The 21,347-nt window shown below is 37.7% G+C and overlaps 2 protein-coding genes across 9 annotated transcripts in view; both read right to left on the bottom strand.

The window, feature by feature from the left end:
* Window positions 1–100: 100 nt before the first annotated feature.
* LOC128261098 (ecdysteroid-regulated 16 kDa protein) lies at window positions 101–3,119 on the bottom strand. 5 transcript variants are annotated; one of them, XM_052994574.1, is made up of 3 exons: window positions 2,960–3,119; window positions 1,182–1,279; window positions 101–725 (listed from the first exon to the last, which is right to left on the bottom strand). In XM_052994574.1, exons 2-3 carry the CDS (start codon window positions 1,264–1,266, stop codon window positions 331–333), a joined length of 480 nt encoding a protein of 159 aa, XP_052850534.1. In that variant the 5' UTR covers window positions 1,267–1,279; window positions 2,960–3,119; the 3' UTR covers window positions 101–330. The 5 variants fall into 5 exon arrangements, with proteins under 5 accessions (XP_052850534.1, XP_052850545.1, XP_052850554.1 ...); XM_052994585.1 differs by having other exon boundaries at window positions 2,997–3,076; XM_052994594.1 differs by having other exon boundaries at window positions 2,907–3,055.
* A 1,423-nt stretch (window positions 3,120–4,542) lies between these two features.
* The window catches only part of LOC128260853 (forkhead box protein O), a 33,815-nt gene continuing 17,010 nt past the window's right edge, over window positions 4,543–21,347 (bottom strand). The window contains exons 5-11 of one of the 4 annotated variants that reach the window (XM_052994139.1): window positions 14,387–14,679; window positions 13,208–13,432; window positions 12,763–12,961; window positions 11,821–12,016; window positions 11,590–11,714; window positions 10,745–11,390; window positions 4,543–5,476 (exon numbers count right to left, since the gene is read on the bottom strand). In XM_052994139.1, coding sequence (XP_052850099.1) covers window positions 11,007–11,390; window positions 11,590–11,714; window positions 11,821–12,016; window positions 12,763–12,961; window positions 13,208–13,432; window positions 14,387–14,679 — 1,422 coding nt within the window. In that variant the 3' untranslated portion in view covers window positions 4,543–5,476; window positions 10,745–11,006. Of the gene's footprint in view, window positions 5,477–10,744; window positions 11,391–11,589; window positions 11,715–11,820; window positions 12,017–12,762; window positions 12,962–13,203; window positions 13,433–14,386; window positions 14,680–21,347 lie in introns of those variants that run through there. The other 3 variants (XM_052994146.1, XM_052994154.1, XM_052994165.1) reach the window with 3 other exon arrangements.

Raw genomic sequence — 21,347 nt, 5'->3', positions numbered from 1 at the left:
AAGATATTTATCACACGCGATCATTGCATGCCGGGCATCAATTAAAAACCAATTAAAAACAATTAAACAAGTCAGGAAAAAGATGGGAGCAGGCACCAAATATATGAAATTCGTTGTGGTTTTTTATTATTAGATTTACTGAGTCGATCAGTGGAAATCCTTTGGCCATTTTGCGTCACTGGCTGGATGCCGCAATAATGGCCCGCTTCGTTTTCGTTCACTAAACCGTACTTAATCCCTAACTAAATAACTAAGCATATGCAGATTACGATCTTAAGATTTACCACTAATAAAAGCTAACATTGATTGCACTTGTCTGTTATTCTGGGTCTAGGCCTTTATTTTGGCGGGTATTTGGAAGCAGGCCGCGTCGCCGTGTTTGTCGCCCAGTCCCCAGTGGATCTCCAAGCTGACGGTTGGGTAGACGGGCAAGATCTTGAAGCTGTTCTTGTAGGTGTACACCTGGCCAGCCTTCAGTGGGCAGCCCACCTTCTTCTCGCCGGCCTCATCGTAAATGTGCGGACACGCACTAGTGCCATAGTATCCTGGAAAGGGTAGCGGCACGTCCAGAATAATACCCTGGATGTCGGAGGTCAGCTCCTGAAAGTCACGCTCCGGACGAATCTTCATCTGGATGCTGGCCTCCGTGTTGCGCTTCAGGATGCACTTGCTCTTCGGGCAGTTCGAGATGGACACCTCGCCGGCAGCCAGAGCCTTGGATTTGGCTGCAAGTCGGATGGGAAATGGTAAAAGTGATAAGTGAAAAAATCATTTAAAACATACATTAAAAGTTATTATTATTATTATTAATGCTGGACTGCGTTAACTTCTTTAAAATAAATGTCTCAAGGGCAACTATGCGTATGAGCTATATTTTATTTTATTGCAAAAATTGAACAAATCTTTATAAATTAATCAGATTATTCACATACAAATATCTTATTATATTTCAAACAGGGTATTACAGCTATTAATATACAATTAAGATACCCTTACAATATTAAATTATTGTTTTATATTGTTGTCAAAACATATTATTTTTAAAAAATATTAAACAAAAATGTAGCAATGTACTTCGGTAAAATTTAGATCGTCTAAATTTGTAATTGATTTGTATTTGACTAATTTTATTAGTAAAGAGACTTATCTTCACATTTAAAAATTATTTTATTGATACTTACATTTCGGGCAGGGACTGACATCTGTGGCCGACGTGCTGCCGAGCAAAGCGGCGCAGATCAAAAACAATCCCGAGCTCAGCTTCATTCTGTCGATGCGGCTAATTGTAAGAGAAGCAAGACAAATTTAACGAGAGGTCGCTAATTGCTGGTCAACTAATTTGGACCCGGGCTAGACGGGGCCGCGAGACTTTGGCCCGTTTGATAACAGCCAGAGTTATGGCCAAAAACCGGTTGCAGGTGGACCAGTTGGAGCTTAAAGCGAAAGATCGACCTTGACTCAAAATCGTTTCACGAAAATCACAAAACAATCTGAGACGTTAAGTTGGCAATTACAACTTGGACAGCACAAGGCAACATCATTTTAAGATACAAATCTTACAGTTGACTGCCAACTCAATATTTAAATCAAATCACTTCAACTTGGTACGGTTGTAAAAAAGTCTGTTTTGCTCCCTTATTAGAGTCAGTTGCACTGGGACAACCTAGTTATCCGCTAATTTACCAATTTTCCTGGCAATTGTTGTCAATTTAAGTGGTTAAGTAGGTTGCAGGTTTTCACACGGAGCTCTCGGGAGCTAGTACTTCAATCTACGGACGACGATCAGCAACTGAGCCCCCGATCGCATTGCCTGTTCGTTAAATATATATATATATATATATAAGATGGGCGGCGACTGCTGAATCACGGCTTAATTGAATGCTGCCCATTTTCTTTGCCTGTCCGGTATGGCAAGCGATTAATTACATCAAGAATGAATTGCAGACAATTATTATAGGCCATATCCATTACTAAATATATAAGTCAATGTTTTGGTTCACCTCTATGTATTTCTGGAGAAAAGTTATATCCATTCTCATTTATGAAAACTATCTTTTTCAAAAGAGAGAATAAAGTGAAAGGAAAAGTGGCGTGGAATCTTGATTTTAATTAAGCAGAAGACCGATGATCTTTTCACTAATTATTATATTTTCCTAGAAAAAGTACTAGGCACTTAATGTCTAATAGTAGTTGGCACACCCAGTTTTAACACAGTTTTGACCTTAGATTTACCAATTTTTGCCAAAGGCCAACAAAGGTGTGATCCCATTGCCTGCCAAATACAAAATGAACAAGTATCCACAGAGTAAAGAGCTCATGAAAAGTTATGCATATTATTTTTGTGAGACCTAAACAAATAAAAGTACTATAAATGCAAATTGCATTCGTATAAACATACAAATAAAAAAAACCAACGCCATTAAAAACAGAAAGCTTTGATTTCTGTTTGAGATTTGGTTGTGATATGATATCATATCGCAGCCCTGCCAATAGATCGTTAAGCAAAAAAGTCGACTGATTTGATATGGAGGCACCTTATTAGAGCTTGTAAAAAAACACTTCATTTAGTTGAGCTGTTTAAGTATTAACTACACGTTCTTCTTTGTTCGGATTATCCAGGAAGTTGATGACTTGTAGACTGTGACGCGCCCATTTAGAAAGTCGAGCTCCCAACGAAACTGAGAACACAACAAAACGGAACGAATCGAAACCGAAATCCAGTATTTTACGGAAAACGTGACTACACAAAAAATAATGTTTATATTTATTTAATGACTTTTTTATGTCAGCATGAAAATGTATTGCAATTAAGAATTTTTAGTATTATAAAAAAACAACTCAGGTGTATGTTTATAGCAAAAAATTTGAACCTTTTGCAAATGCATCTTTGGCCTATGAATATTAACTTTTTATAACCGTTTATTTGTTACTGTGTATGTAAATTAGAAATTCCACGCACATATGTGAATAAGCTGAACTTTTTGATGTGGTTTTACTTGGTATGTGGTGACTTTGGGTAGGTGTGCTAGACCGCAACTGCAGCGTTCGAAGCTTGAAATGCAACTGACAGATATCGAAAACGAAAGCTGCGCCCAAATTATATATAAAAAAAAAACTCTGCCCCGGCCGGTTTGTCTGGCTTGAAAGACTTTACACAATGCTGCAGAATTGAAAGTTTCCGGCCTTTTGTGGAGTAGGTGCTCCAGTGTTCAAGCGGTCAACGTTCAATCAGCTGCTGATCTCTGTAAAGATCGAGAGAAAAGCGGCGACTACTCGTTTTTAAGGAAATCCTAACTGCGCTTTAAGTTTTTGTTTACAATCACTTCGCATACGAATTGAGCTGGAAGTGGCAAATATTGGGGAAGTGATGATAGCTTAGTGTTCACTCGGAAGTCACAACTGTTGAGCTTATATGGGGATGACTTCCTTTTAGAAATCTAAGAGTGCATGTTAATGTCTTTATTATTTTACATCATTTTAACTATTTAAAAGCATTTAAAAAATTAATAAGCTGTTAAAAAATTGTTTGGGATATATATAGAAAGTGTATGCTCTATACCTCTAAATTTATTCATCTATATTTAAATTGCTTTTAACTAAATGAAAAAAAAAATTGTGTAAAATTCAGATCATATCACTTTAAGAATTTTTTTAATGTGTATGCTGTTCAAGTATTTTACTTAGCTGAACCGCCGTCAGATGGCGCCTATTTTTTGACATTGGTAATGTAGTTGACAAAAATGCTACTTGTAATGTAATGTAAAATTGGCCAAAAGCAGTTAACTGCTTTCTGTATAAGCAGTAGATATTGTCTTTAAATGCATAATTAAAAAAAAAGTCAATAAAAATAATATAGCAATATTTCTTAATTTCTTAGAAGCTGTATTACAATCGCAGCAGTCACCGTTGCATATTGATTTGGCGCTGTGTATATCACGGTCAATTGCGAGTTGTTTGATGATGGAGGATCTGATTCTGATTGTTGGACTTATGATCCAATCGGATCATTATATCATCGATATCCATGGGTTCAACATGGTCGATATTTAACATAGTTCGTAAAATGTCCTGAATTGTGTAATGGCTGGGGTTGAGAGGAGGATTAAATAAAATCTGACTTTTTTTTTTTTGTAGTTGACCGTTTGTAGCTGAGCATTCTTCACTTATATAATTGTAATTGTGTGTGTTTAAAATTCTTGTGAGTGTCAACGATTGTCACTTTTATACAAAGGAAAATTGTGGGGGAATTGACCCCGGTTTAATTAGGAAAATTTTCATCCCGCGAACCGCCCCCCCCCATGGCTCAGCTGATTAAAGCGTGGCTTAATGAAAAGCTTTTTAAACAGTAATGTGAGTTCGATTCCATCCAATGTGTTTGTTTAAATTTTTTTAGCAGCCATTTTCAAACACATAAAGTATATTTATTTTTAGTCAGTGTCACTTGCCGATTATAACCATTTCCGACATAACAAACATTAAGCTGCCATACAAACGATCGTTAATTCAACATTTCCCCTTTGCAGTATTTACAAAAACAAGCACTTGTTTCTTATATTGTATCATCAGTTTATTCATCTTCCTTCCGTTTTTGCATTTTAAATAGTATGAACTACATTTGAATTGTACAATCTAGTTAATAATTAACATTTAGCCCATAATAGTACACAATGATGCGCATGTATTTGCTTATTTTTATGCTTCTAGTTCTGCTTGGGTTTGAGTTTTGTGGATATTCTATTATAATTTTGTATTTCTATTTCGCCTATCAACATTTACATTTACATTTATTTGAAAGTTCATGTATTACATTCAATTTATTTAAACGATCTACAAATGGGTGTTGGCATAGCTATGTAACAAAGGTTTTTTTTAAGCCGAGCTAATTTGATGTGTGCTAACTAATCGGAGAATTTATTACGTATATCATTGCGAATCTTATTTATTATTTTTATACAAGTTTTATTCTTCTTTAAGGGTTTTCTTTGCTCTTCATAGAAAAAATATACAGTTACAATTAGATTTTCAATTAAATACATTAATTAAGCATAAATTATTACATAATTGTGCTAATTTCTTTTGTTTTCGGCTTCTGTTGCCATTTTCTCGGTTTTTTCTTTGATAGCTGGTTAACGAATATTTTTCCATTCAATTATCGAAAGTTTAGTTTACGTTTAACGCTTGTTTGTTGTTTATTATTTGTGGGTCTCATTACGTCAAGGTTATTAAAATTAATATTTACAAAGTTGAACTTAATAACTAAACCGTGTTTTCAATTCAATTCAAATTTCCCTTTTAAAGTGGACAAAGTTGTTTTTGCCACAGAGAATTTTACTAATTGTAGCATCTAATTATTGGTGATTAATTGGTATTATTTGTATGCTTCGTTTCTATGTGTAATGCATAACTATATATTTTTAATTATATAACTATGTATATGTAGTGTATGTATGTTAGATAAGAAGCGACCAGATTTATCCTGAAACGAGAAAAGAACAAGATAAGTTTAGTAATTCGACTTTAAAAATTTATATAAAGTGGTAGTAAGCATCCCTATTTTGAGTAAATCAGGCCCACATCAACACTTCATAAAAGGACAATCAGACTGTTCTGACAATGACCAAGACAATCTCCCTCCAAAAGCGGCTAATTTATTCAGACATTTTTTTTTTTTGGGTCTAATAGCTTTTGACACTTGACAGAAATATTCATAAGCTGGGTGATGAGAGGCAGATAGAGCTCTCGACACTTTCCCATTCCTCTTATCTGGCAATTTTTATGCAAATTTTGCTGAAGGACAAACTAAAAGCGGCAAAAATTATGCCATAAAAACGGCGGCGCTAAACATTTAAAATAAGATTTAAGCCTCAGTCCCAATAAATTCCCTTTTGCTGGCAAATTGTTGTCGTTCGCACAAAACATAAAAATCAAAGCTTCTCGCTTATCGCTGACAATTTTATTAGTTACAGCTTTAAATTATATTGTGTATGTAGATCACGCGCAGTTTTTATGGCCTGCAATTGAATTTTATGCGACACTCGGAGGACCAGAAACAGAGGAAAGGGAGTGTGAAGCCTACTTATGAGCGCTTTATGGCCGCCACTCCTTGGGGGCATTAAATTTTGTATGTGACTGCGGGTGAGAGTGTGTGATTGAGTGACTGTGTGCCAGGGCCTGTGATTAGATGCCGCTCCATACCCGCAAGCATATTTGCATTGTCTTTCACGGACGGATTGGCAGTACAAGAAGCCACCAGGTGTCCTCGACATCTATGTCCTTTTCCGGGTTTTCCGGCCATTCCTTCCGGCTGCCTTGCAGTTTATTGCAAAACGAGCTGACTGTTTGCTTTATTACTTACACAGAAAAAAATCGAACTACCCAAGCTGGAAATCAAGAAAATTGACCTCATCGAAGTACAAATGCTTGGTACAAACCAAAACACTTTTAATGTTGTGTGTAATAACTCAATTGGTTTTACACAATATATGGTTTTCATATAAATGAAGTTTAATTTTTCCTTTTATTATTTTTCGGAATATTTTGTAGTGCTTGAAAATGTGTCTCAAAATATGTTTCTGTGTATAATGAGGTGCGAGTGTTTGTGGGTGTTCCTGTGTGAGTTCTAGCTCCTGTCACGTCATTATCCTTTGTCCGTGCAACAAGTGTTTAAACCGCTCGCAGAGCTTTATTTGTTTGAGCGTGCGTGCGTGTGTGAGTGAGGGTCCTAAAGGACCTTAAGCAGCTTGTACACAAGCCGTTTTCCGCTTTCCCTTGCTTCCTGGCAATTGTTTTCCCTGCTTCGAACGGGGAAAAAGCCATGGAAAGCGACCTCCGCATCGTGTTGAGTTAAGTGAGTGTAAATGCGGTTTGTTGCCACAAGGACCTTTCCGAACAGGTCCTTGTGGGTTCGGGTCTGTGTGTGTGTGTGTGTCTAGCCTCGCTTATCATTGTGGCCTTCTTTGACAGCTTAAATGTTATTAAATTGCTGACAATTTGTATTATGAAGTCGCGAGCAGCGCATTCGTTTTCCCCATGCTGACAAATTGATTTCCCGTTGCCGCCGGGATAATGAAATTTTCATTTGAATGCCGATGCCGATGCAGGAACGCAATTTTCCTTTAGCTTATTCCAGCCCTTGGACAATTAGTTCTGACACTTTCGAGCCGGCCAAACCTGTCCAAAGTTTGTCAAACAATCTGCGGGGATTAGCTCCCGCCGGACAAATCCGGTCGCTAATTCAATTTATTCAAACATCCCCTCCCCTCCCCGGCGACCACCTCAGGGAATTTATTAATGATGCACTGGCATTAAAATTTAATCAAATGTGAGCCGGAAAAAAGTTTTGCTCACTGAATAATTCAGCGAGTTGCGGACAAGTTTCAACACCTAAGCGAAAGTTTTGGTCCTGTTGAAGGTCCTGTGGCTGCTGGCCCTTGAATCTGGTTGTCAAGGCATCAGGCATAGGCCGCGGCAACGAAGCCGCACATTTTTTCCCCATTTTTCTGCTCCCTCGATTTTTTTTGTTTCCTTCTTTTTGTCAACTAATAAATTGCCTGAAAATGCCTTTGTGTTTCACGCGCGGTTTCACCAGGGCAACCAACCTGCACCCCCCCGTTAAAGATGCACTGGGGAAAACATTGTTTTATTTTATTTAACCATTGAAATTTGTACAAAAAGAAAAATTATGCTCCTGGACAACCTACATACTTAACTCCATGGAAATACAACAAAATTGCAGCTAAGATTGAACTATGAACTAACTAGAGATAATAAGTTTATAACCATTTTCAAGAGTTTTGGAAAATCGTTTTTCAACATTTAAAAACAAAATATTAAATGTCGCAAAGCAACCAAGGAAAAAAATGTTTTTAAAACGAATTTTTTTTTAAATTAAATACAACCGATAAATGAAACTATTTTTTTACAAAATTCTGAGCATATGTATACAAATAAAAAATATATTTAGTTTGACTTTTTACTAGTATATTAAAATTTTTTAATTTTTTAAGTGTATTTATAGAACATAGGACTGGGAGCATGGCCCACGGTGGCGCAGCATCTGCAGCCATAATTTGAGTGTGACTTTATTATGTGTCAAGTCAGTCAATCTGCGGACGATGATGTGATTTGCCCTCGCCCCCGACTTTCCAGTCTCATTTTACAACATTTCAGCGTTTTATAGCCACCTCCTCCTGGGCAGATGTTGCGGCAACTTATTGAGTGGCATGTGTCGCTTTTGGCTAATAAGGGCCACTGGATCCAGACCTTGCTTAAAGTCACATTACTTTTATAAAATTCTTTATTAAATATGCAATAAGCCTACAGCTTTCCCCCTTGCAGGCAACTTTAAGGAATTAACATAATAAGAAAAGAATTTCTAGCTGCTGTCAGTTTGGTGAATTATGAAAAGTGAAAGAAATGGAAATCCGCTGCTGATGCTGATGCAATTCAAATTATTCACTCAAATGAAGCGGAGGCGGCGAAGAAAACTCCCGGCAAACACAAAAGTTTGCACTTGGCATAAATTTCGAAATCATTTCTTCTTTTTTTTTTTCGTCCCCCTCCAAGTTGGCAATTTTATTTTATTAGCACGTCATGCGATTGGCGCCAAACTTGACAAAGTTACAACTTGGTCCTCTTGCAAGTTGGTCCTTCTCTCTTTTGATATTTCTTTTTCTGGTCGCTTTGCTGCTTTCTAATTGTTGGCTTACAGCAAAACTTAGTGTGGAATTCAATTTGTGTGTGGGTGCGGGCAGGACAAAGGTTTTTCCCTCAACCTATCCTAAAGGACCTTTTTTTTGCTCGATGAAGTTTGGCACAAAGCAAAAATGCGCGGTGACAGTCGCCAGTCGTGACATTGAAATAAGAACAAGAAAAAAGCTGAAGGAATGTTAAGTAGAATCACAAATTTCTGGATCAGAGATGGAAGTAATTGAGAGGCGAGATAAAATTGGGTTGGAGAGTGGCCGTTTTATGTGATAGTATTGTATCATTCAGATACAAATAATTTAAATAAATATTAAAAGCTCAAGCATTTTATAAAACATTTTAATAATGTTACTTTAATTTAATTTAAAGTATGTATGTTTTTATAATGCTTTTGGAAAATTAGTCTAAAAACAATCCAATCAACATTTTTCACCCACTAATTGTTTGGCAATTTTTTTTTATATTGCCTGCATGTAAGCTTAAGTTCCACATTTAATAATGACTGTGATAATTTATTTTAAAATAAGTCAAAAATATAAAATCAAATCAGGGATTTATAAAATGTAGCAGCAAAAATATTCAAGCAAAGTCAAAATATTCCAGCAAAGTCAAAGTCAAAAACAAAAAAAATTAAAGCAATATAGTTATTTAGTAACTATAACATTCTAATTTTAATTAAGCGCTCTGATCAACTTTGTTCAGGCTGTGTTGATTATTTTTCCCCTTTCTAAATTAACATTTTTAGTATCAAACAATTCAAGCACTGTCAAGTTACAAATTTAAATCTCCGCCATTAAATAACCTCAGCCCCCTGAAATATCACCTGCCAAGTCAGCTTAATTTTTCAATATTAGCAGCGTTTAACACGCTTGATTTGAGCCGAACCCACACCGTCCATTCGCCCACGTGGCCCGCAGGTGAGCGGCGAAATCGTCGGACTCGGGAGTTGGGAGTTGGGTCAGATATCAGTGGCATGCATAAGTCACCCTAAGGACGTAATTAATTTTTCAGCATTTGCTTTCGGACGCTAGTCCTGGCCCGAAAAGGACAAGGCAAATTGGGGGAGTTGCCTTGACGAATTTGCGCCGCGGTTTGCATGCGCTGAGATGCCTTCGGGCTATTTTCCCTTGGCTTGGCCATGCTTGGCCAGTCAAATTAGCGCGGAAACGGGAAAGGACACTTGGCCGCCGAGGATAGAGCACCGGACCACGTATCCTCGTCCTGCCAAGGTAGCAAAGTGGCTCTTACATATTTTATGGCTTAGGTAAATTGACTTAATTTGCCATAATTTGAGTGAGCTCCGTGCGCGGCAACCTCTCACTTTAAAAGCGTCCAAATTGAAAAGGACTTAAAGCAATTCCTCTTCCGTCTTTTTGTTTGTTGCTCTCTCTTGACAATGTATTATGATAATTGAACGCGTGTAATTGCCCTCAAGTAGCAGCAGACAAAAAAAAGCACATAATAAGTACAAATTCCACGGCCAAGAAAAAGAAATACACGAAAGAGAATGTCCATAAAAGATTCATTGGGTGAAGTGAAGTCAAGTGAAGACGATTTGTATATAAACAGGACACGAAATCGCAGTTCAAAAAAAGGGAAGAATAAGAAAATCATGAAAAGATTGGGGGAGTGGTCCCGGTCTGAGCCACTTTTTCACATTTTACATATTCATAAAATGTGCGCAGTGAAATGGCATTATTAACATAATTTATGCCGTCACATTGAATGGCTTTTAATGCTGATGTAAATTGAAACCGACCGGTGTGGTAAACAGTAAAAATTGCTAGTATGTTGTAGGACAGAATCAATATTTTTAATCTTCAAGAGAAACTAGTACTTTAAAAATGTTAATTAAAATTCAAATTTAAAATATTAATTACAAATTAATAAAAATGCCACCCATATCAAAAAACATGTTTAGACTAAAACGTTTGAATTGTTAAGAAGATTTCACTTGATTTCACGCGTATTGGAATATCAGTTTTTGAAGTTCTTTAATCAACTTCTAAGATTTGTTATAAGTTGTTTGAATGCTTACTTTGTAAACTTTTTAGTGGCGGTCCAGCTGCGGCTCCTGCTTACTGCTCACTGATCCTGCAGCTGCTGCGTAACCGATTACTACACCGATTCCGTTTCCCTTTCCAGTTTCCCATCCATCTGCGGCTGCTTACAACTCTTTACACTATTGTCCTTAGAATTAGCGTTTAAAGCGTTCCATTGGCGACACAAACAACACACACACGCACACACAACGACGACTACCGACTAAAGATCATCCTGGGATCATCCACGAACACTTTCTAGTGCACCCAGGAGGGTGGTGAGGTCACCACACTGGGCTGCGAGTACTGCACCCGGGCGTTAAGATTTGTGCTAGCCGTTTGTGTTGCCAATTCCAGGCTGCTGCTGCTGTTATTGTTATTATTCAGCAGCAACTGTTGCTGATGCTGCTGATGTTGCTGCTGCAGTTGCTGCTGTTGTTGCTGCTGCTGCTGCTGCTGTTGCTGTTGCAGTTGGACATGCAGCTGATTTAGACTGAGACTGCTGCCGGAATTGCTGCTTATGTTGCTGAGGTTGCTGATGTTCAGGGGCGCACTGCTGCTGTTGACCAAGTTTGTGTTTACCGTGGCCAACGGGATGTTGATGTCCAGCAGACCGCCATAGCTCATCTCCTGCTGCAGCAGCTATTGGTAAATGTTAAAATTAATAACTCTTTTAATAAACAAACCTATCTGTAACCAAAGCTATTTCGAGTTTTAAATTGATTTACAAATTTTATTGCAACTTAATAAGATTTGTAAATTTCCGTATTTTGCCTGTCTTTCGATATTGAGCAGATACTTTGATGTTAAGGAAATTAATTAAAAATCGCAACACACTTACCTCCTCGACATTGCACTCCAGATTCCCCACTGGAAAGTTCTCTAGATTAAATTCGTCTATCGGTTGCGCCTCATTGTTAAGCACCTCCAGGCATTGTCCTATCAAAGTAGAGGCGCAGTTATTATCTAACATATCGCATCGAGATAGGTGGAGTTTCGCAGACAGTTAGAGGGAAGATAAGCAGGATAGAGGTACAGATAAGAAGTTAGAACATCGAACAACATTCGTTACCTTCCAAGTTCGCGGACAGTTGCTGTTGTTGCTGCTGCTGCTGTTGCTGTTGCTGTTGCTGCTGCACCAACAATACGCCAGTGTCCGTCGGACCATCGAGCACCACGTTGCTGTACGTATTTAGGGAATCCGAGGAAGGCTCGCTGTTTGGATAGGCGGGCGACATTGTTGTGGTTACTGAATTCGGCGAGAGGCCCTGTAAATCAGAGATTAAAACATCGTAAAAATCATTTAGTTAATTCCTTTTAAATATTTCTTTAATTTGGGTTTCCTATTTTGGGAAAAGTCCGATCTAATGAGAAAGCTTTTAATGATGCATTCAGTAAAGTTAATGCCAAATTTAAAATAAAGAGACCATGCTACTTATTAATCTAAATTATCTTATTGGTATCATATTCCTTGATTACAGATCAATACTGATCGTTTTTAATGTCTAAATGAATTTATTTTATCTGTTTTTAGACTTTGATAACATATTTTAGTATCTAAATGCTATTAGTGGTGGAAAAAAACCACAAAACGATTGTGGAAATAAACGGATTTATTTATCTGAGCTATGATTTATGGCTCTCCGAATCGGCCTCAAAATTTTATTGTATTGATTATCACTTTAAATTATTGTTGCTTTGCTTTGGAATATATTATAATTTACAACACAGTTTTAAAGACATAACAATCTAAAACCTTTGTAACCCATAGTTGCTAACTTGTGATTTATACCAAAACAAAAATGTTTAAAATATATAAATTAGATAAGCCAAAACAATCTTTAGGTATTACAACATTTTGAAAAAGAAAATACATTTCAAACTTCTTTTTAACTGATCAAATGCTGAATTTGGCATGATTTTTACTTTAAATTATATATTTTTATAGCTCATAATAGCTTATTTTATTTATCCTTTTTAGCGATTAAAATTCTACTTCCTCCATAGTACTCACATCTCTTGCGTTGTGCAGGCAGCTGCAGTTGAGCGATCGGTGCAGCAGGCACTGCGACTGCGGCTGCAGCGTGTTGTAGCCGGGGGCGGGGCCGTTGAGGGCGTAGGGCGATTGCTGCTGCTGCTGCGCCTGCTGATGCTGCGGCGGCTGGTAGGGCGGTGGCGGGGGCTGCGAGGGGATTCCCGAGGCGGCACTGAACCTGCTCCAGCCGTACGATCGTTGGGTGGCAAGAACGAGAAGAGAAGGTGACTTTATAGATCTGTTATATGCTACGGCATAGCATCCGTGGCTAGCAAACATGCAAAGCGCAAGATTTTACATTATATTGAATTTTTAGCATGCAATAAATTATATTAAACAATAATGCTGGGACTTGGGAGTTATTCCAAGGAGTGACATATATATATATATATAAAGGAACTGAAAACAGCCATCGAGAACTGACCCTTGCTGCTGCTGGGTGCACAGTGTCAGCTCGTCCGCAATCGAGCCCGTCAGCTCCTCGAGGGCCTGGGCGTGGGCCTGCGTCATCGTCGTGTTCTGGTAGTCGACGGCGAATCCCCAATCGGGCTCCAGATCCTGCGCCCTAATGGGACTCAGGCGTCCGCAGGAACTGGCATTGGATGAGGCGCGCTGACGGAAGTCGGGCGACAACTGGAAGCCACCGCCACTTCATCATCGCAGTTTAAAATAAAAAAGAAAAATAAGAAGAAAACCAATAAATAAAAAATCGAATAACATAACTTACATAAACCAAACAAAAGTTTAACTTATAGACAAGACTATAAGGACGGTGAGACTAGTGAAATAAGATCAAGAAAACTGGCCAATCATTCACACAAGTGAAGCTTAAGCGCTGACTGCTAAATAACTACTTTAAAAAAAACTAGATCATGCTTTAAAAGCTCTACCTAAGGTAATTAATAAACTTAAAAGTATTTTTTATAAAAATATATTTAAAGAAAATCTTATAATTTATTTAACTTCAAGTAGTACAAGCAGTAACATGCTGAAGTTATATTTAAACGTGTCATAAATTGATTAATGTAAACTATGATTTTTATGTCTCTTTTTTGTTCAGTTTAATTTCTTACAAACAAATTACAAAAAAATACTTTATGAAAAAAAACCTTAAGGAATTCGCTGCAGTTAGACTTTCGTGATTTTTATGATTCACGATTTGTTATTTAAGATATTATTTTTGTACAGTATTGGATAGTAAAAAAATCGTGATACTTTTTAAAGATTTCTGAATGCACTCATTTTTTTAACGAACTTTTAATCAAGCGGGCAAAACATTAAAAGTGATAATTAAAACTATTTTGTGAGTATCGGTTTAAGTTAAATTTTAAAATATTTGATGAAAAAAAAATTAGTATTTACTCTGCATTTTTTCTTGAAAATAAACTATTTAATAATATAAGCTCGATGGTTATTTTTATAAATTTGTTTATTTTTCTTAAGTGTTAGTCAAGGTAAAAATGTATTTAATAATTTCTGGCTAACTAAGATGTAATAAAAGGCTAAGCAATTCAACCAAAGAGGTAATGAAAAGCTTTTAAGGCTATTTGACTATTTATACTGTATAATCTACTTTAATTTACTCATCGCAGTTGATAGTTACCTGTGGAGCGGACTCTCTGGGAAATGGTCCAGCCCCTCGCTGACGCTGCTGCTGGGCGAGGGCGTGGCATCGTTGAGGCCCACCACGCCCGCCTGCCGCAGTGCCTCCACCCGCTTCTTGGCCCGTCCGCGGCGTTTCTCGTAGCGCGACGTCTCCATGGAGGCGGCACGGCGACGGACCGACTTGCCGGGCTTGGCCTCCGGATTCAGCATCCACCAGGAGGACTTGCCGGTGCCCTCGTTCTGCACCCTCATGAAGCGGTTGTGCAGCGACAGATTGTGACGTATGGAGTTCTGTAACGAGATGCCAGATTAGAAGACGCATTTAGAGAGAAGTAGGTATTTGCTTTTGCAAACGAGTGGAGTAAAATAAAAGAATTGCAAAATTTGCAAATCCCCGGGACTTTGCTCATTGCGCTGATGTAACGATTTGTAAGCAATTGCTTGGGTCGAAGGACTGCGTTTCCTTTCGCCGGCGTTTGTGCCATTCAATTGTCTGTCGACATTTTTATGGCTCACAGAAGGCACACACATATATCCTCCGCTCTCTAATTGGAAGATGTCTTCACTAGACCTCGTCGCCTGTCGCCGTCGTCGCTGTCAATTCATATTTTCCAACAATTGTCATAAATAACCGCGTGTAAGCAGCGTAATGACTGCGAATCGACATCGTCTACACAACCCAAACTGCTCCAAATAACTCGCAATTTTGTCTAGGTGGAAAAAAGGAGAACAAACCAACGACAATTACATGTCATCGGGTGCAAATAAAAAAAAAAACAGAAGCGAAATGCCAGAAACAAATAGAATCAAACACGTTTAGTGTGGATTTGTCATCAGCTGGATATTTTTGGGACAGGGGTATATTGGTATCAAAAGAAAAAAAGAACGGATTTGTACATTGGCAGCCTGGCTAAATGGAGCATTACAAACTAAACTAACTGTAAAAGGCAACTTGCCGCAGATTCCACCTACCTAAAACTCTCTCACACATAGAGAAAATATTATCAAAATTAATCAAAATTCACCTACATTAAAGGAATATTTAGTAGTCAGTCTTAATAAATATATCAAAATAAAAGGTTTTTATACAGCTTAAGACTTTTAAATAGTTCTTAAAAAATCAATACCAAAATTAGTTAAGACTCAATGACTTACTTAAGATAATTTTATTAAAATGTAAATGAACATAAATACTCAAAAAAATTATATAAAAATTATTTATTTGTTACTTTATTCGTTTTAAGCTTCAAATGATTTCTGGGCAGGCCAGAAATTTAACAAAAAAAATGAAATTTTCTTGTTTCAAAAAGTCTACAAAAATGGTATTTTGTGTTAGATTGTAAGTTTCTAATTTTTCTTTGTGGAGACACACCGCGCATCCCTTGAAAGGCACCGAAAAGCGATTGCGACGCGTCGCGACTCCAGGCGGCACATTGGCGCCATTTATCACCGTTGCCAGGACATGTGAGTGGGTGGCAGTGGGTGACATTGGGTGGATTAGGGGGCGGTTGGGGGAGTTATGGGGTCTGTCAGACGCCCGCCTGACGACAAAACCTGTTCGCAGACAGGAGCAACAGCCCCCGACTCCACGGACTATCTAATACTTTTCTGGATTTACTTTACTATTTTCCTTTCTGTTTTTTTTTTGTTGGCCAAAACTTTTACTTGGCGTCAGTGGAAGCTGCGTCTGTTGCGTCCTTCGTCCAGATAGTCCTGTAATGACATTTTTGGTTTGGCCCCCACATCTAATTTTACCCCCTTCGCATAAAGTTATCATTTTTATTTAAATGTTTAAGTGCGCTGCCGGCTGAGGAGTCTTTTCCTTTTCCATTTCCATTTTCAGTTTCCTCTCTCCCAGTGTTAGCGTGTTCAAACATTTTCGTTTTCTTGGCAAACGTTCTGATTATGCTAATGGCCAGATTGCGGAATTATCCAACCAACTTCCGCTCAGAAGCAGGATGTCCTCGGTTGTGTGGGTGGGTGAGTAATGAGAAAGTATTTCGCTATGGAATGCTGAATATATATTTATCTTTCAGAGAAAAGGGTTATTTGTAAGGTGGCGATTAGCATGTCTATATCTGTGTAATTTGAGAAAACAATTAGATATTAAATAAATAAAATATATCTTATGCAAGATTCTTCTCTATTAGGGAATTTTAGACAACAAGAGTATACTTTAACCGCGAAACCTTAAAGACAGACAAATCAACACAAAAGTGGGGTGTGCCTAAGGCCTACTCGCTCAAGGCCATTAAATCAAGGCAAAATGCAAACAAATGGCATTCATAATTTATGGCACACACTTCATTGAATATTCATAAACTTAAATCTCGGCCAGAGAAAAAAGCCTAAAGAACGCGAGAGCTTTGAGAACATTCACAATTCATCTAACTAATTGGGCCTATTAAATCGAGAAAGATATATGCGCGATTCGGCGACAGCGACCACATGCCGACCAGTTATATATGTACAGTGTATATAGTGGCAGTGGTTACCAAGGAGCTGCATTACATGTGCCACCAAGATAAGGGAATATTGTATACACTCAGAAAAGCTCTAAGTCATGATTAAATTGAGTGCAAAAAAGTTAATTTGTGACTTACAAGTTTTATTCTTATTAAAAAAAAATTACAAAAAAAACTGATATAAATGTTTTTTATATTAAGAACTTAAGAGAGAAGTTGTTATTTTATTCCATATTTTTTCAACAGTGCATATGTGCTTATACATATGAAGGTCACCTCATTGTCCCGCTCCACAATTCGCATCCATGGCAAACGCAGGAAAAGCAATCGGAAAAACTGGGCTTCCATTGAATTCACTTGGAGCAGTAAATGAGCAAAAACCCAGAAATGGAAATTTCATACATTTCTGGGAAGCGGCATTCGTAGCCAAGGATATGTGGGTCCTTATTGTGTACAATTAATGTGCATCGAGCGTGAATCACAAGAAACTAAACCAAATTGAGTTGCTAGGAATTCACTAGTGACCCAAAATCGATGGGTGGAAAACGTTGTTAAAGTTTTCCGTTGACCAATTACAATTATTACAGCAAAACTTTTATTTATGGGTGTGGAATTGGGGTCTCTGAATCATTTCTTTATAATTTATATGAGTAATTGAAGGAGATAGGAGGAGGGCACAGGAATCGGGGGTAGCACTAAAATAAATTAAATCCACGAGCTCGTTTTCCTCTAGGGTAACTTGAGGCTTTATCAGTCTTGGCTCATGGTCTTCCCTGCACGAGGGCAACCCCCCTCCCCCCACCCTCCTCACCCCGTCGTTGTATCCCATGATACGCTGTCATCTCGTATCAAATATGCATATTTCATTGGACCATTTGAGCGGCTTATGGAGGAACGGAATCGCGACATGTGGCGCTAACTGGGTCGTCCCCAATGCTTCCGAACAAGTGGCGTTCGAGGAGGTTTGGGGATGGTGTCTATTGTAGGTGAACAACTCTTACAAAAAGATCTTAAGATCAAAGCTCAATACCATTTTTCATATATAGTTCTTCTTAATAGCTTGAAAGAAAAAATTAATAACTTTATTTGGAGACAAATTAACAACTTGCCTTGGAAATAATTTAAGTACCAGAGAAAAGAATTTATAAAGTTAAATAATATTTGAATTGAACTAAGATAATAATAGATATACTATAATGATAATGATAATTCCATTCCAAATTATTTTTTTTATTTATTTCAGCGTACATTCTAATATCCTTTCTTTGCTTTTCAGTCAAAGTTCTCATACTGCGAATCAAATGTTTTGTGGCTTAAAAAATAACCAAAAAATCAAACATCAAACGAAAAAAGAGCAAGATCTATATCGGTTTATGGTAAACGGTTAACCTCTGAAAAGGGGAAGAATGTTGGGGCCTTTACGGCGGAGAACTCGCGCCCGAATGCCAAACAGCTGCAGCGATTCTCACACACAAATCAAATGAACCCATAGCACTCAATGGACAAACACACACACAGCGGTATAGAAAAAAAAAGATTATTCGCATTTAGATGTGAAATTGAGATATAAATTTTTGAAACGACACTCTCTCTAGCTGCCTGTCCAGCTCCCTGCAAACAGGTTACTATTTCACCACCCCCCATTCATTCGGCTAATTGCAGCCGACCAGGCTGGGCAGTTAAAATTTAATACCGCAAAAAAAATAAGGCAAAACCCAGTAAGAACGATAAATGGTTTGGAGTGTCAACTTTAAGATACCCTAAAAAAAAATTGAATGAAAATTAATTAAATTGCGTGATTAATTTTACCAGTTCCAAGAATTTCAATGGACTAACATGAATGACTACATTACCCAATAAATACGATAATTTTAAAATACTGCGGAAACCATTTCGATTTTATTGATTTGCGAAGGAGTTGATCTGTAACAATTACTCTGATTGGGGGGAAAATATGCACAAATACCATATGATGAGTCAAGTTAATTCTTCATCTAAAATTTTATGGATTGATAAAAAAGAAACATGCCATCCCTCATTTCTCACATTTACCCTTGAACTCTACAAATAACCGAGTATACAAAAGCATCCAAATACAGACCAGTAAGTTTGGTTTCAGACTTTTTTGCTGCTTTAATTGTTTGAGCAAAACATTTTGTTCGGCTGGCCAATTTGTAAACACTTTTGTTCCGAGTGGGCCAAAGACTAAACAAATCGGGCAGAGAAAATTTATGGTGATGGGGATCTGGTTGTGGCTCTGGTCTTTGGTATCTGGTATCTGGTCTCAGAAGTGTCTGCAATATGTTTACCCAAGACTAATTAATTGTTTAAACAATTTTTAGCTTACCAATATGGCAACAGACGATATTCGACAATTGTTTACCCCGAAAGATCATTGACAGTTGCCATTAAATGGCAAACGATTTAGAAATCCATTTGGAAACGTATCACGATCGGGGTATTGATTGGATTCCGAGTGATTTCTGGCGCGTGTGCAGTAAATTTAAGTGTGCCCAGACGCAAGGCAATCATCAAAATTGATGATAGAACCTAATGGCACCTTTAATTGATTAGATAATGACCCAGTAATGACCTAGACCAAGTGAACATTTGATGTTCTAGCTTGCGTTCAATCAGTGGGATATAAAAAGTGGAACACTTGTGCAACCATCAATCAAATAAAACCTTAAGTTCTAATCAAATAACACTTTCAATCTTATATACGCTAAACTGATTTAACGGCTATAGAAAATGCAAACTGGGTAAAAGTGAACTTTAAAGTTGCCCCTTAAATGCGAATATAAAATCAATATTTAAACAATCTCTATATCAAAAACCCATTTGCAAGGCAACAAACGAGCAAAAAGAATTCCAAACTCTGACAAACTAAATAAAAGAGCCATAGCCTTAGGACAAACATGGGCCCTAGCAACTGATATAGCCCCCACTCTTCTCACTCCGCAAATATTGTAAAGATATGTGAACATATAAAACAGGCGGCATTATCATCGAAATGATGATGTGATGATATGATATGGAATGGCAAAAGTTTTCTCTTTCTACTACTCAGTTTCGTCTGTTTCGATTTCATTTTTCGGGTTTTACTTCTTTTTTTTTTTGGCAAACTTTTGTGAACACTAGTCGGTTAGAGAGGGGATGGTGTAGGAAAAGAATCTGCGACAAAGCCGCCAAAGACGATTAATCGCAGGACACGTTGGCGCCTGCGTGCCAAACGGAAACGGAAATCAAATGACAAAATAAAAATATACACGGCCTTCCTGTCGCAATTCGATTGAATTTCACCTGAGCAACTTTAAACAGAAAACCCAAGTCTAGAAGGACGTATTCCGAAGGAGCCAAGACATATCCAATGTGAAAAGTGTCTGTCTGCAGCACAAGAGCGCTTCATAAGCAGTCCATAAGTGTCGCGTTTTATTCGCGATGACAAAGAATATCAATGGAATGAATTTAGGGTCAGAATTTGTCAACAGAGATAGACTAAAAATTACTCTTTTATTCAATTCTTCAAAAATCTGATATACATATGTTATATTTATGTGAAGAAAAGAAGAAGAAAACCTTTTTTGAGAAAATATATTTAAGTATATTTTTAATTTAATTACATTTTGCCTTTTTATAAAGAAAATGTTCAAAACATATTTTCAATGAATTACAAAATTTAACAGCCTTCGAAAAGAAAGCTCACATCCTTGGATAGAGTACTTTGAAGTGGAAGCAATCGAGCTCTTACCGAAGCTAGAAACCAACAAAAGGCCACCGCAAACTTTTGCAATTGCACTTCGCCAACGAAATCGGGCCAAATGATGTGCAATTTCTATACATATATATATATATATATATATATGTTGGTTACTTAGCGCGGGCGAGGACATTGCCCCTAAAATGTATGCAACGAAAATTGGAGCCAAGTTCATAAATGTGTTTGTCTGCTCTGGTAGCCATTCATATCGAAGTTTATGAAGCTCAGTGACACTCATTAAGTACGGAGAAGGAAACATGGAAAGCCCTTCTGGCTGGTGGTTAATACTTAGTTTTTCTGATTGATTATGTGTGCGGATTTTGGGGCAGGCGAGGCTTAAAGAGTCGCGCAACAAATTAAATAACGATTTCCATTGCCAATCGCTTTAAGCTGGGGTTTCCCATGACCCAAGGAAGCAGGCAAACAATTTGCACCAAACTTTATTTACGATCTAGTGTGGCCGCCCCATTAGTTTGCTTCCTTTTCCTTCCGATTCCCCAGACCCCATTTTGGCCATTAACTGGACGTGAATGGACTGCCCACTGCCCCATCCTCAAATCGAGTGATAAATGTGGGCGGAACTTGAGCAAGTGGTCTTTGAGCGACAATCAATGGGATTTGGAGTTGTCATCGTATGTCCCTTGGTCTAGGCCACGCCCACCGCCCTGCAGTCTTCGTTGACGAAAAAGTTTTAAAGTAAGAAAAAGTATTATGACTTTATTATCTGCAGCTAG

The sequence above is a fragment of the Drosophila gunungcola genome, chromosome 3R, assembly GCF_025200985.1.
Source record: "Drosophila gunungcola strain Sukarami chromosome 3R, Dgunungcola_SK_2, whole genome shotgun sequence".
Classification (NCBI taxonomy): domain Eukaryota; kingdom Metazoa; phylum Arthropoda; class Insecta; order Diptera; family Drosophilidae; genus Drosophila; species Drosophila gunungcola.
This window is presented reverse-complemented; position numbering and strand designations above follow the sequence as displayed.